Source organism: Ranitomeya imitator, chromosome 5, assembly GCF_032444005.1.
Source record: "Ranitomeya imitator isolate aRanImi1 chromosome 5, aRanImi1.pri, whole genome shotgun sequence".
NCBI lineage: Eukaryota > Metazoa > Chordata > Amphibia > Anura > Dendrobatidae > Ranitomeya > Ranitomeya imitator.
This window is the reverse complement of record NC_091286.1, coordinates 343,241,650-343,256,352: the sequence shown is the minus strand read 5'-3', so window position 1 is coordinate 343,256,352 and position 14,703 is coordinate 343,241,650. Positions and strand designations below refer to the sequence as shown.

Below are 14,703 nucleotides of genomic sequence, written 5' to 3'. Positions count from 1 at the left end.
TCATCAGGAAAGACCACAAGATGTCTTTTGTACTTTGAAACACGTAGAATAAACCACTATCCATTTGAAAATCTGGAATATACGTCTCATCATTGATCAGCAAGTGCAGAAATCATACATAAACCTCTCCTTTCTTTCCTGGTTACTCTACATTCTCACATTTGTGTGAAATGTTTGTGTGCTTCCAGGTTTTTTTATCGGATGGTACATGGACTCATAGAGTTTTATAGGTCCATTGACACATAAATGAAAATCACGGATCTGAGAATGAGATCTGTGAGGGTCAGAGAATGTTTTGTTCTGATCCGATTTTGAGGATCAGAATATGACATGCTCAATGCGTCTATAAAAGCTGGCAGCACACTGACACTGCACACGGATACAGGGAACTAGCCTTATTATGTATAGCACAGTCCCTTAGTATATAGTGTATTCACTTATTATGTATAGCACAGTCCCATAATATATAGTGCACTCACTTATTATATATAGCAGAGTCCCTTAGTATATAGTGTACTCACATATAATGTATTGCACAGTCCCTTAGTATATAGTTTACTCACTTATTATATATAACAATGTCCCTTATTCCGTACCATCCTCTCTAGTTATATATGGTGCCGTCCCTTATTACATAGCTTCCTCTGCTGTTATGTACAGTGCATAGTGTATATTTGTTATTTTTGTTATTCACAGCGCCCTCTTTAATTATATAGTCCCCTCTCTTGTTAGATATAAAATGACAGCTGATGGAGCAGCTGGTGACCAAATGACCAGTCCATCGGGTCCTCGATTAGGAAATAAGCTTTCCCATGCTCCATCAGCCATCATAGCTTTATATATCTAACAAGACTGGACGATATGTAATAAAGACAGGGCTCTATATAATCCGATATGTAAGGGACGGTGCTGTACATAACAAGAGAGGGCACTGTGTAATAAGGAACGGCAATATACATAATAGAGGAGACTATGTAATATATGTACATGTATGTGTGTGGCTATATATACAGCTCTGGAAAAAACTAAGAGACCACCACATCAAAACCCTGTCGTGGGCATTCCAATCTCCAGACCGTAACCCCACTGAAAACCTCTGGAATGTAATCAAGAGGATGATGTATAGTCACAAGCCATTAAGCAAAGAAGAACTGCTTAAATTTTTGTGCCAGAAGCAGTGTGAAAAGACTGGTGGAAAGCATGCCAAGACGCCAGAAAGCTGTGATTAAAAATCATGGTTATTCGACAAAATATTGATTTCTGAACTCTTCCTGAGTTAAAACATTAGTATTGTTGTTTCTAAATGATTATTAACTTGTTTTCTTTGCATTATTTGAGGTCTGAAAGCACTGTTTTTATTTTGACCATTTTTCTTTGTCAGAAAAAAAAAATACAAAATTTATTGCTTGGAAATTTGGAGATATGTTGTCAGAAGTTTATAGACTGAAAGAACAATTTACATTTTACCCCAAAATGTACTTATAAAGAGAAAAATCAGACAAACTGAGCATTTTGCAGTGGTCTCTTAATTTTTGCCAGAGATGTATATATATACAGTATATAGCCTGTGTATATAAATATGTATATATATAGCTTTGTCGCTATAAAAGGAAGGGGGCCCAGACACATTTCTTGCACAGGGGCCCCCCAAGCTGTCAGTGTATGCCCCTATATACTTATTCTTTTGAAGTTCTGCATTTATATATGCTCTTTTTAATCAACTGCTTAACATGAATATTGCTGAGACTGCAATTAATCTAATAAAGATGTTATTGTGCAAGGCAGACAGTTAAAGGGGTATTCAAATTTAAGAAATTCATGGCTTATCCACTGGATATTCATGCATATCTTTTATCACTACATACGGTACTTCCTTGGAATTGTTTGTGCATTGAGGGATCACTGCATACAGACATCAGCAGCGTAAACCATTGAAAACATACACCTGTCAACCACACAAATATTGCATGTAAATGGATAGATAATTAATTCTTATGAGCCATGTACCGTAAATAGATCGGCAAACACCTGATGGGTGAGCAAAACTCTTGTCTGTTGAGTGGTTTGTTGGGTGGTTTTGAGATGAGATTTATGCGCAAAGAATGAATGGCATAGAATTGTGGCTGTCCTTTTTAGACAGGCCAACAAGTGTCCGCTGATTACCGAGCATGTAGTCAGTCAGAGGTCATTTAATGACAACTGTCAGCATTCATAAACCCAGCTTTAGCCCACGTTCACACATTCAGTATTTGGTGAGTTTTGTACCTCAGTATCTGTAAGTCAAAACCAGGAGTGGGTGATAAATGGTGACGTGTTTCTATTATACTTTTCCTATGATTGTTCCACTCCTAGTTTTGGATTATAAACACTGAGGTAAAATACGGACCAAATACTGAATGCGTGAATGTGGCCTTACTCAACTACAGTGCTACAGACACTGGACAAAGAGAGCAACATGGCAGGCGGAATAAAAAAAAATTCAGTAACTTGAACATTATGTGCAGTGCTGTGTTTCATTTATATTTAATTTCTTCATATAATTTATTTTTTACACAATAAGAATGTAATTGATACTTTTCTATGTGTTCTGTGTTAGTGTGTTAGGTGCATACAGTATGGATGTTGTCACCAGTAGTTCATTCAGTGTGAACATTGACTCGCTAAACAACCCTAACGATCCTTTTGTTACCAAGACCAAGAAACTGCTGAAACTTGGATTATTCAGTCCTGTTCTCATACTTGTGGGTAAGGCTTTTTTACTGAGCTATGCTTATTAAAGCCACACTATCTGGAACAAAGTGTTAGGCAATATATAATATTGTTCTGTCAGGACTTCCATTTTTCTGTTTAGATAATGGACCAGAAAAGCAAAATGATGGTTTATACTGTACTGTAAGATGTAATTGCATTTAGCAAGATTATTTAATTGTAATGCTTTTACAGAGCTAGCACATTGTGTAAACTCCACAAATACTTGACCCTTTAAATTATATTAACTTCATCTACAGAAAACTTAATTCTATTAAATAGAACGAGGTAGCAAAAAAAAAAAACACGCCATTTACCTGCAGGAATACTCCCATATACCATTTAAGGCCTCATTCACATGTCCACGAAAAAAATGGTACTTACAACAATCAGTGTTCTGCTTCAGTGTGTGACCCGTGTGTCTGTTTTTACCATCAGCGTGTCATCAGTGTACAGTCCATGTGTCCATTTTAACCATCAGTGTGCCATCCGTGTGCCCATTTTTACCATCAATGTCATTAGTGTGTCATCCATGTGTCTGTTTTTTACCATCAGTGTGTCATCCATGTGCCCATTTTTACTATCAGTGTCATTAGTGTGTCATCCATGTGTCTGTTTTTACCATCAGTGTGTCATCTGTTGTGAATTCAGCTTTTGGGCTCCCTCCGGTGGTTGTAGAGGGTAATGCAGTTGTGCCTGGATTGCAGGAGTGGACATGTGTATCTACTAATTGCAGGACTGATTGGGGTATATAGCTTTGCAGGATCCTTTAGTCAGTGCCAGTTGTCCATTGTTCTTGAAGGATTCACTTCCCTGCTGGTCTCTCCAGTTTGCTGTGTTTTTCTACAAAGATAAGTCCTGGCTTTGTTTTTGCTGTCCACCTGCAGTGGACCTTATAGTTTTGTGCATTTTCATGTTTTTGTCTTGTCCAGCTTGGTCTGTGAAGGATTTTTTGCAGCCTAGCTATTTCTCTGGAGATGCAGATATACCCCCCATGTCTTTAGTCAGATGTAGTGATCCGTATTTTCTGCGGTGGATATTTTCTAGTGTTTTTATACTGACCGCATAGTACTCTGTTCTATTCTTTCTTTTTAGCTAGTATGTGTTAGGTCTCGAGTTCCCGCTTCTGCACAGGGGGAATCTCGAGCCATCTCCGCTGCGGTCTCCCATTCGTATCCAGCCAGCCGCAGTGGAGTCTGCTCAGCAGGGACGTCGGTCCCAGCGTCTTGCTCAGTCTCACTCTGTACAGAGAGTTACTGCTGCTTCTTCAGCTTCTGCCATTAAAGCCAGTGCTGGTCAGCAGCGAGCGGACTTCTCTGGGACTAAGTCCTTGTCTGCACACACTGAGCATGCCCAGGGCAAGATCTCCCGTTGGAGATCGAGGGTCATGTGCTCAGGCTCTGCAGCACATTCCATTGGTCCTCTTGGCAGGTCTTGGAAGGGCAAAGTTTCTGTGGCCACTTCCTGTGCTGCAACTATATAAACTGCGCATGACCGCACGGCCATGCGCTAGTGTACAATTGTTAATGTGTGTATGTTGTGAGTGCAAGTCGTCCTTGGATACCCCTACCCTATTGAATGTCTGTTCGCGGAAGGTGTATGGTTGCTATCTAGCGCCCGACTTATCCTACAGCACTAATCACACATTACAGCGTCCAGTTGCTGTGACCGCCAGTACGGCGCCGTGCACTTCCTCTGTGCTTTCCTTACCCAAGCCTGGGTGGTTAGTGGCATTCGTCAGTGCGGCACCGCATGCACTCTTGTGCCTTAATATTGTTATTTAGTTTCCTTACACACCCAGTTGCGGTGTTGTGCCAGCAAGGGTCTAATCGGACTTAAATCCTAGTTGAGGTTGAGTTCGCTGACTACTTGCTCGCGCTCTATGTGCGGTACCGCGGTCCTGTGACGCAACAGGATCGCTTCCTTCACGCTGGGTGAAGTTTAACCCACGTGTGTATACTTATGAGTACCGCCATATAGTCCATCATTACTTGGCAGCAGGTTCCATCTCTGCACGGTGGACCCCGGGCTGCGAACGCAGCATACTCTATCTGTCTTAGTATTTGGTGCGTTCCGCTAGCCCTAACATTACACTAGCGCCAGGGTCTGGCTAGTAATGACGGACAAACAGCAATCCTTGTGGTATATCCAGCAGCTGGAGGGTAGGTTGGCGGCTCTTGAGAGCGCAACCTCAGCTGTGGATGTTACCGCAGTTGCTGTACAGGCTGCTAGCGTGGCTGCAGCAACCCTGTCCATTGCCACCCCTGCTCCGACATTTTCTCGCCTCCCGCTGCCAGAAAAATTTTTTGGTGATAGCAAATTTTGTAGGGGATTTGTGAGTCAGTGCTCTATTCACCTCGAGCTCCTGGCTGCACGTTTTCCCACAGAGCGGGCTAAGGTGGAATTTATAGTGTCCCTCTTGTCGGACAGGGTGTTGGAATGGGCTACGCCGCTGTGGGAGCGTGGCGATCATGTGGTGCAGAGTGCTCCGCTGTTTCTGAGCACTCTGAAACAGGTCTTTTTTGGACCTCAAGTCACCCATGATACTGCGCTCCAACTGCTGGCATTAACTCAGGGTGAGTCCTTGGTCAGTCATTTTGCCGTCCAATTCCGCACTTTAGCTTCTGAGCTGGATTGGTCGGATAAAGCTCTTATCCCCATATTTTGGAGGGGCCTGGCTGACCACGTTAAGGAGGCTCTGGCCACTAGTGAGGTTCCTGCCACACTGGAGGAGTTAATAATTGTCTCCACTCGAATTGACCTCCGTTTTAACGAGCGGAAGTTAGAGCGAGCCCAGGGTAGGCAGAGGTTTCGGCTGGCTCCTACCTTCGCCAAACCTCTGGAATCTCCGGTCCTGGTTCCTGAGTCACATGAGGCCAGGGAAGTGTCATAAGCGGGATCTAAGTCCCGGACCGCTTGTGCACTCAAGGTCTGTCATGTTTGCCAGCAGTCAGGACATCTAGCCACCAGATGTTCTCAGCGGTCGAGGAAACGTCAGCGTCTAGTAGTAGTAGGTGGAGGTACACTAGACATGGCGACGTTTGCCTCTAAATTGTCCTTTAAGGGGACAATTACTATAGGCTCATTCTCCCACTCGGTAGAGCTCTGCGTGGATTCTGGGGCGGAGGGCAATTTTATGTCTTCTGCCTTCGCCCAACGTCACGCAATACCCCTGGTTATGCTAGCTCAACCAGTAACGGTACGAGTGGTGAATGGGTCGACACTGCCCTCACAGATAACACACCAGACCATCCCTTTTACTCTGTCCATGTCGCCATCTCATCAGGAGATTATATCTCTGCTCATCATTCCTGAGGGAATTGATGAGGTCCTGTTGGGAATACCTTGGCTACGGTACCACTCTCCTCATATCGAGTGGTCCTCTGGCAGAATCCTGGGATGGGGCGAATCTTGTGGGGGTAGGTGTCAGAGGGAGTGCGTTCAGGTTGCTACTACCGAGGTACCCGCAGATCTTTCCTCTCTTCCCAAGCAGTATTGGTCTTATGCAGACGTGTTCTCCAAAAAGGCGGCGGAGATCCTTCCGCCCCATCGCCCCTATGACTGTCCTATTGATCTCTTGCCTGGTGCTGAGCCTCCCCGGGGTCGAGTCTATCCGCTATCTCTCCCAGAGACGGAGGCAATGTCACAGTACATCCAGGAAAATCTGGCAAGAGGATTCATTAGGAAGTCAGTGTCACCTGCTGGGGCAGGGTTCTTCTTCGTGCAGAAGAAGAATGGGGAATTGCGTCCATGCATAGACTACAGGGGTCTTAATGCCATCACCGTTAAAAATAAGTATCCTTTGCCCTTGATATCTGAGCTCTTCAATAGGCTTCAGGGAGCAAGGGTATTTACTAAACTAGATCTGCGGGGTGCTTACAACCTGATTTGCATCCGTGAGGGGGACGAATGGAAGACGGCTTTTAACACCAGGGATGGGCACTATGAATATCTGGTGATGCCCTTCGGGCTCTGTAATGCCCCAGCCGTTTTCCAAGACTTTGTGAACGATATCTTCCGGGATATGCTTTCCACCTCGGTCGTAGTCTATCTGGATGATATTCTCATCTACTCTCCAGATATTGACTCCCACCGGAGAGATGTTTGCAAAGTCTTCGACCTCCTACGGGCAAACTCCCTCTATATCAAGTTGGAGAAGTGTATGTTTGAGCAGGAGTCCTTACCTTTCCTGGGCTACATCATCTCTGCCCAGGGATTGGCTATGGATCCTGCCAAACTACAGGCTGTGATGGACTGGCAGGAACCCCATTCTCTTAAAGCGGTGCAGCGCTTTATGGGGTTCATTAATTATTATCGCCAGTTCATTCCGCATTTCTCAACTTTGGTAGCTCCCTTGGTTGCCCTCACCAAGAAGGGGGCGAATCCCAAATTGTGGTCTGAGGAGGTCTCCAAGGCCTTTAACTCTATAAAGTCACACTTCGCTAGCGCTCCCATCCTACATCGCCCCGATGTTAATAAGCCATTTATCATGGAGGTGGATGCCTCTTCTGTTGGTGCTGGAGCAGTCCTCTTCCAAAAGGATGCTTAAGGTCGGAAGCATCCTTGCTTCTTTTTCTCCAAGACCTTCTCACCAGCAGAGAGGAATTATTCCATCGGGGACAGGGAGTTGCTAGCCATGAAGTTGGCTTTCTCAGAGTGGAGACATCTCTTGGAGGGAGCACGTTTTCCCTTCCAAGTCTTCACAGACCATAAAAATTTGGTGTACCTGCAGACAGCCCAGCGGTTGAATTCTCGCCAGGCCAGATGGTCCTTATTCTTCTCCCGGTTTCATTTCACCCTCCATTTTCTTTCTGGGGAGAAGAACATTTGGGCCGACGCTCTCTCTCGCTCCGTTGTGTCATCTGCGGAGGAGGAGGAGGAGCATCGGCTTATTGTCCCCACCGAGAGCTTGAGAACTGTGGCCCCGGTTTCGCTAGAGTCTGTGCCCCCGGGCAAGACTTTTGTTCCATCCAGTTTGCGACCGGAGGTTCTCTCTTGGGCACACTCGTCCAGGGTGGGTGGACATTTTGGTTCCAAAAGGACATCTGAGTTACTGGCGAGGACATACTGGTGGCCGCATATGGCTCGTGATGTCGCAGAGTATGTTCGGGCATGTGTCTGTTGCACCAAGAACAAGACTCCTCGGCAACGGCCAGCTGGTTTGCTTTATCCTCTGCCGGTGGCGGACAGGCCCTGGGAGATGGTCGGGATGGACTTTGTGGTGGGCTTACCCAAGTCTCGTAACTGCACCATTATCTGGGTGATCACCGACCATTTTTCCAAAATGGTGCACTTGGTGCCTCTTCCACGGCTACCTTCTGCACGGGCTTTGGCTGTCTTGTTCGTCAAACATATCTTTCGCCTACACGGTATGCCAGACAAAATTGTTAGTGACCGGGGTCCCCAGTTTGTGTCTCGATTCTGGAGAGAGCTTTGTCGTCTACTCAGTATTGAGTTGAATCTCTCTTCGGCATATCATCCCGAGATGAATGGGTTGGTAGAGAGGGCCAACCAGACCTTGGTCACATATTTACGACATTTTGTTTCTGCCAGGCAGGATGACTGGGCATCCTTGCTACCGTGGGCAGAGTTTGCACTTAACAATGCCGTAGCCGACTCCACCGGTCAGACTCCATTCCTCCTAAATTACGGCCAGCATCCGCGTGTTCCTGTGCCCATGCCTGTGTCTTCTGCTGACTCCAGGGTGGCAGACTGGGCTGTGGAGGCACGGGACATTTGGGACCGCACGCAGGATGCCATTCGGGCCTCCAAGGAGAGAATGAGGTCCTCCGCCGATGTTCATCGGTGCCCCGCTCCGACCTTTGCTCCTGGCGACTTGGTGTGGCTCTCCGCCCCTAACATCAGGCTGCGAGTTGAGTCCACTAAGTTTGCTCCTCGCTACTTGGGTCCCTTCAAGGTTCTCGAACGGGTTAATCCTGTGGTCTACCATTTGGCTCTTCCTCCACGCTTGGGTATCACCGACACCTTTCATGTGTCCCTCTTGAAACCCGTATACATGTCCCGGTACGCGGCAAAAAGTTCTATCTGGTGGATTGGAAGGGTTATGGCCCAGAGGACAGGTCATGGGAGCCTGCTGAAAACATTCGGGCCCCACAGCTCATTGCTGCCTTCGAGCGTAGCGAGGCCCAAGGAGGGGGGGGCCCTAGGAGGGGGGGTAATGTTAGGTCTCGAGTTCCCGCTTCTGCACAGGGGGAATCTCGAGCCATCTCCGCTGCGGTCTCCCATTCTTATCCAGCCGCAGTGGAGTCTGCTCAGCAGGGACGTCGGTCCCAGCGTCTTGCTCAGTCTCACTCTGTACAGAGAGTTACTGCTGCTTCTTCAGCTTCTGCCATTGTTGAGGGAGGATCTAAAGTGATCCTTCACGGTTGACTCAGTGATTTCCAAATTAATCTAAAGGGCGTTGCCGGCAACTGAAAATGACCAGACGGAGACTCGTGCCTCTGTGTGGGGGATCGAGCAGATCTCTGAGCCCTCGTTTATTGCGTATCATATTTCATAATCATAAAAAATTATACTTCAACCAACCAGCATAAGAACACGTTCACAGTTCTTAGCCTATAAGAATACAGGAACAGTCTGGACGTCAAAGTCTCGTAGAACAATGCACCCTCAGTCTCATGTTCTGCCCAGGTTGCAACAATCAAGGTCTCATCAAGGTCTCATAACATCTGTAAACTTTAGTCTACTAACAAAATTTATATTCAAAACAACAAAATGGAGTCGAAAAGCACAAAATGGAGAATCCTTCTTAATTTGTTCCTTCACATTCCCCCCCAGATAAATTTTGTGAACCAATATGCAGCATCAGAGGTACTATCCCGAACTATAAGCTCGAGGGGTACGGTCTTCACATGACTGGTGCCAGGTTACCAGCATGGCTATTACGGCGCACCCGTCCCCCCTGTATGCTACAATTTACGAATAACAATTTTTGATGACGGTGGAGGAGGTCTTTTGAAGGTAGCCATACGCTTGGTTTCAACATCTTCATCAGATAACTTTGTGAAATCGGTGTAGAGAAGAGCAGGGGTGGCAACGCTTTTGGTTTCATCATTAGTTGTCTTAGTGCAGAATTTCCTAATACATACAGAAATACACCAAAGAACAAGTTTTAGTATTACATACATGACAAGGATAATGGCAGCGATGTGTAACAAACTTTGCAAGATTCCAGCTATCCAGCCCCCAAATCCCTTAAACCAATTGGCTGGATTAAGGCTACGTTCACATTAGCGTTGCGCGCCGCTGCGTTGGTGACGCAACGCACGACGCACAAAAAAACGCACGCAAACGCACGCAAAAACGCTGTGTTTTGCGACACGTGCGTCGTTTTTTGACGAAAATCGGACGCACGAAAAATGCAACTTGTTGCATTTTCTTGCGTCCGACGCTAGCGTCGGAAACGACGCACGTGTCGGAAAACGCAACAAAAAAAACGCACGCGTCCCCCATGTTAAACATAGGGGCGCGGCGCCGCTGCGTCGCCGCTGCGTCGCCGACGCAACAGCGACGCACATTAGCGGAACGCTAATGTGAACGTAGCCTAAGAAAGGAGAAGGTGTCTGCCCACCAACTGTCCTTATTACGATCAATGTCTTTATCATATTGATCTCTGAGTCTTTAAATATCTTCTAACTTTAACTTTAACTTTAAAGTACTATTGGGATCTATATAATGACAGCAAGCAGGTCCAATAACCTGACACATACCACCCTGTGCTGCTGTTAAGTAATCCAGTACTACAGTGTGTTGGTTAGTGACTATGATAAGTTGGTTTTGGACAGCAACAGTAGTATTAAGTATATCCAATATATCCCAAATTTGATCATCTAGATAGTCTGTGGCCCTAACCAATTTATCCCACATTTGTGTAATCATAGGGTAAATGAAAATAGAACTGACAATTTTAATGGCTATACCCATCTGTACTACATGTGGTCTCCCTGAAGGGCGGGGTGAGTTGTCTGCAGCTCTTTTATACAATGTATGTTTGGGTATAGTCTGTGTATCCAACTGTTTACTTGAGAGGACAAAGGTGGCCGGGGTCAATCGACCTAGAGTACAAGTGCCCTTTATCCCTACTGGCAACCATTTATAAGCATTGTCTCCACACACCCAGAACATATCAACAGGTAAATCCCATAAGGCTGAATGTTGCAGTACCAATCTATGAACTAAGTCTATGAAGGCTGAGACATTCTGGAGCATACACCAAGATGGAAATTGTCCTAGAGGACTACAATAACCTACATCAGGATTCCCACAAGTGGGGGTCCCCGGCACATATCCAGAGAACTCCTTACAGGGTATATTGCCAGGAATGCTAGCACAGATATCTTTAGAACCCTGTAAAAACAGACTAGAAAATTTCCATGACATATTATGTATCATCCTTTCTAACAATATTGGTTTGAAAGCATCAGTAGAATATGAAGTCACATCAAAACTAATTTGTAAACCATACGTTGGAACTTGCCCTAGATTGGTTAGGCTAGTCTTATTCATAGGTACCCAAGCCCCTCCTTCATAGGCTAGATATTGAAGGTGTATATCTCTTCCTGAAAGGTTACCTTGCCACCAGGGGTACCCAACCCATCCCACAATAGGTATACCGACAGTAGTATTCCATAATTTAACATTATTTGTAGCATTGTTAGCGAATGTGTCAGAACAGTTAGTCCAAGCAAATAACTCCTCAGGCGGGACAGGAATAGCCAAAAAGGGGATACTTGTGGCTGACACTGGTGAATGTGTGCAAATCCAGCAATCTGCCAGAGACTGGGAATTATCCAACAAATCTCTCAGTAATCTTTCATGATGTTGTACAAACTTATTGTTCAAGGATGTTGGGGAATTTAGACTGTCCCATGCGGTTACCAATGTTATTAAAGAAAATACGAAAAACCAAAACATTATGTTCTCTTATTTGCTACTAGTCTGTTTGACCAGCTTGCAGTGCGATGCGTGGATCCACGTTGTCCTTCCTTCCAGCTTTACTGATGTAGGAGTGATGAGGAGGACTTGGTAGGGACCGTCATACAAGGGTTCTAGTCCGTGTTTTCTGACATGCCTTTTCACGACCACAAAATCACCAGGCTTCAAGTTGTGACAAGTGTCGGTCTCTGCTGAATCTGGAAGGGAAGAAGAAACTAGAGCATGGGTGTTAGCTAGATTTTTACTAAGCTGAATAACATATTGAACAGTACAGTCAGTTTCCTCTGATAACTGCTGAGGCTGGAAATTTGCAACTGGGGGCCTAGCACCAAACAATATCTCATATGGGGACAGGCCATGTTTTGCAATAGGGGTAGTACGAATGTGGTACAGTACAATGGGTAGGAGCTCTGGCCATGGAGCCGTAGTCTCCTGCATCATTTTGGTCAATTGTCCCTTCAGTGTGCCGTTCAACCTCTCAACTTTCCCACTAGATTGTGGATGGTAAGGAGTATGGAGGGCTACAGTAGATCCAAGCATTGTCAGAACCTCCTGATACACACAAGAAGAGAAGGCCGGACCTTGGTCACTTTCAACAACTTCCAGAACACCATATCTGCATATAACTTCCATCACAAGTTTCTTTGCTGTAGTTTTTGCAGTCATGTTGGTAACCGGGAATGCTTCCGGCCAACTGGAGAACATGTCGACAACCACCAGACAATATTCATACCTTCCAGACTTAGGCAACGTGATGTGGCCCACTTGGAGCCTTTGGAAAGGATAGTCAGGCTTAGCAAGGTGCTTCAGGGGTACACGTTGAAGTTGACCAGGATTGCAGGTCTGACAGATATTACATGCACGATTGAGTGCTGTCAGAACTGTGGAAATACCTGGAGCCCAGTAGAATTTTTGTACCAGGGCTAGGGCCTGGTTTTTTCCTCGATGTGTGGGCCCATGTGCCCACGTGGCAATAGCAGGATACATCCGCTTAGGGAGGCACACAAGTTGGTCCTTTTTCCAGAGACCATTGTCCATACGTGCTCCATCAGCCTTCCACTGCTTCACTTCTTCCTTTGGGGACATTCTCTGCATCGTCATTAAGCGGTCTCGCGGGGTCCGGCAGAAGACCTCAGTCTGTTGTGGATCATCAGGTTCCTGTAGAGTCAGTGTTTCTTGTAACTGTTTACGCTGAGAGCGTGTGGTCACCATAGCTGGTATGGTCGGTTCAACGGGTAGGAGAGCAGCAGCTTTTGCTTGCATATCCGCAAAGGCGTTACCAACAGTCTGTGGACTGTTCCTAGGACCGTGCGCCTTAATTTTGATAATGGCCACCTGAGTAGGTAATCTGATTGAGTCCATGAGGGTTTTAACAGCTTCAGCATTCTTCACCGGAGTCCCGGCGGTAGTAATAAACCCTCGATTGGCCCATAGGGCTCCGAAATCATGAGCAATACCAAATGCATACTGTGAGTCCGTGTATATATTAGCCCGCCTGTCTTTGGCCAGAACACATGCAGTAGACAGAGCCTGAAGCTCTGCTTCTTGTGCTGACTGTGATGGCGGGAGTGCAGCTGCGTGCACTACAGTGTCTTCCGTAGTAACAGCGTATCCGGTGTGGAATCTGCCAAACTCATCAGCATATCTTGAACCATCCGTATATAACACCAGATCAGGATTTGGAAGTGGATTCTCACTGACATTTGGCGGAGTAGCTGTTTCTTCAGTCAGGAGTTGGGAACAGTCATGTTGCAGGTAATCCTCATCACTGCCATCCTTCTTGGGGACCGGCAGTAAAGTAGCGGGGTTGATTGTAGTACAGCGATGCAACTTGACGTAGTCAGGCAAAAGGAGTGAACACTGCAGCCGCAAGTGTCGCTGTACAGTCAGATGTCTTGGCTGTTGGAGTGTCAGTATTGCCGCAATATCATGCGGGGCAAAAATGTGCGTTTCATGTCCAAGAATTATGTCTGCAGTCTTGTCAAGCAATGAGTGAGTGGCGTGAACTGCCCTCATGCAACTTGGTGATGCCCGGGCCACGGGGTCGAGGTGGGCCGAATAATAGCCCACTGGTCGTTGCCTATTGCCATGCAACTGTGTGAGGACCCCTGCTGCGTGTCCTTCATTCTCAGACACATACAAATGGAACGGTTGAGTATAGTCCGGGATGCCCAAAGCAGGGGCGGAAGCAATAAGCCGCTTTAATTCAGAGAAAGCACGATGAAGGTTTTCCATACAAACCGGTGATCTTTCCTTATAGCTCATTATACCGTCTTTCAGGGCATTGTAGAGAGGTTGCATTATACGGGATGCGTCCGGTATCCACTGACGACAATAAGTACATAGTCCAAGAAAACGCTGGAGTGCAGTCTCATCTTTCGGAAAAGGAAGGGAGCTGACGGCTATTTTTCTTTCTTCTGTGAGGTGTCTGACACCCTGAAGGAGACAGTGACCCAAAAGTATCACTTGACCAAGGCAGAACTGAAGTTTCGAGGCCGAAACCCGACAGTTCAGATCTGCCAGATACTTGAGGAGACTAACAGTGGCAGCAATGGCTTCCTGCTCCGATCGTGCACACAACAAAAGATCATCCACATACTGAAGCAGCGTGACATAGGGGTGTTCTAACTGCCAGGGTAAAAGACACTCGCCCATATTTTTTGCAAACTGATTGGGACTGTTTTGGGCCCCTTGAGGCATAACTGTCCACGTCAATTGTCGTCCCTGATAAGTGAATGCAAACAGAAACTGGCAATCTGGGTGTAATGGAATGCTGAAGAAGGCATTGGCGAGGTCGATGACTGTGAACCAAGCGGCATCCTGAGGTATCTGGGACAAAAGAGTATGTGGATTAGGCACCACTGGAGTTTCTAGAACAGTAACTGCATTAACTGCCCGTAGGTCTTGTACCAGCCGGTACACAGGGGGTTGGCCGGGTGGGGTCTTTTTCTTAACAGGAAACAAGGGCGTGTTACATGGGGAAACACAGGGTACCAGGGC

At 46.2% G+C, this 14,703-nt stretch overlaps 1 protein-coding gene across 1 annotated transcript in view; it reads left to right on the top strand.

Annotated features, from left to right (window-relative positions):
• LOC138637753 (cytochrome P450 3A2-like) overlaps nt 1–14,703 on the top strand; it is a 129,411-nt gene that overhangs the window by 89,067 nt on the left and 25,641 nt on the right. Inside the window, exon 9 of the mRNA XM_069726671.1 lies at nt 2,597–2,745. Coding sequence (XP_069582772.1) covers nt 2,597–2,745 — 149 coding nt within the window. The remainder of the gene's footprint in view (nt 1–2,596; nt 2,746–14,703) is intronic.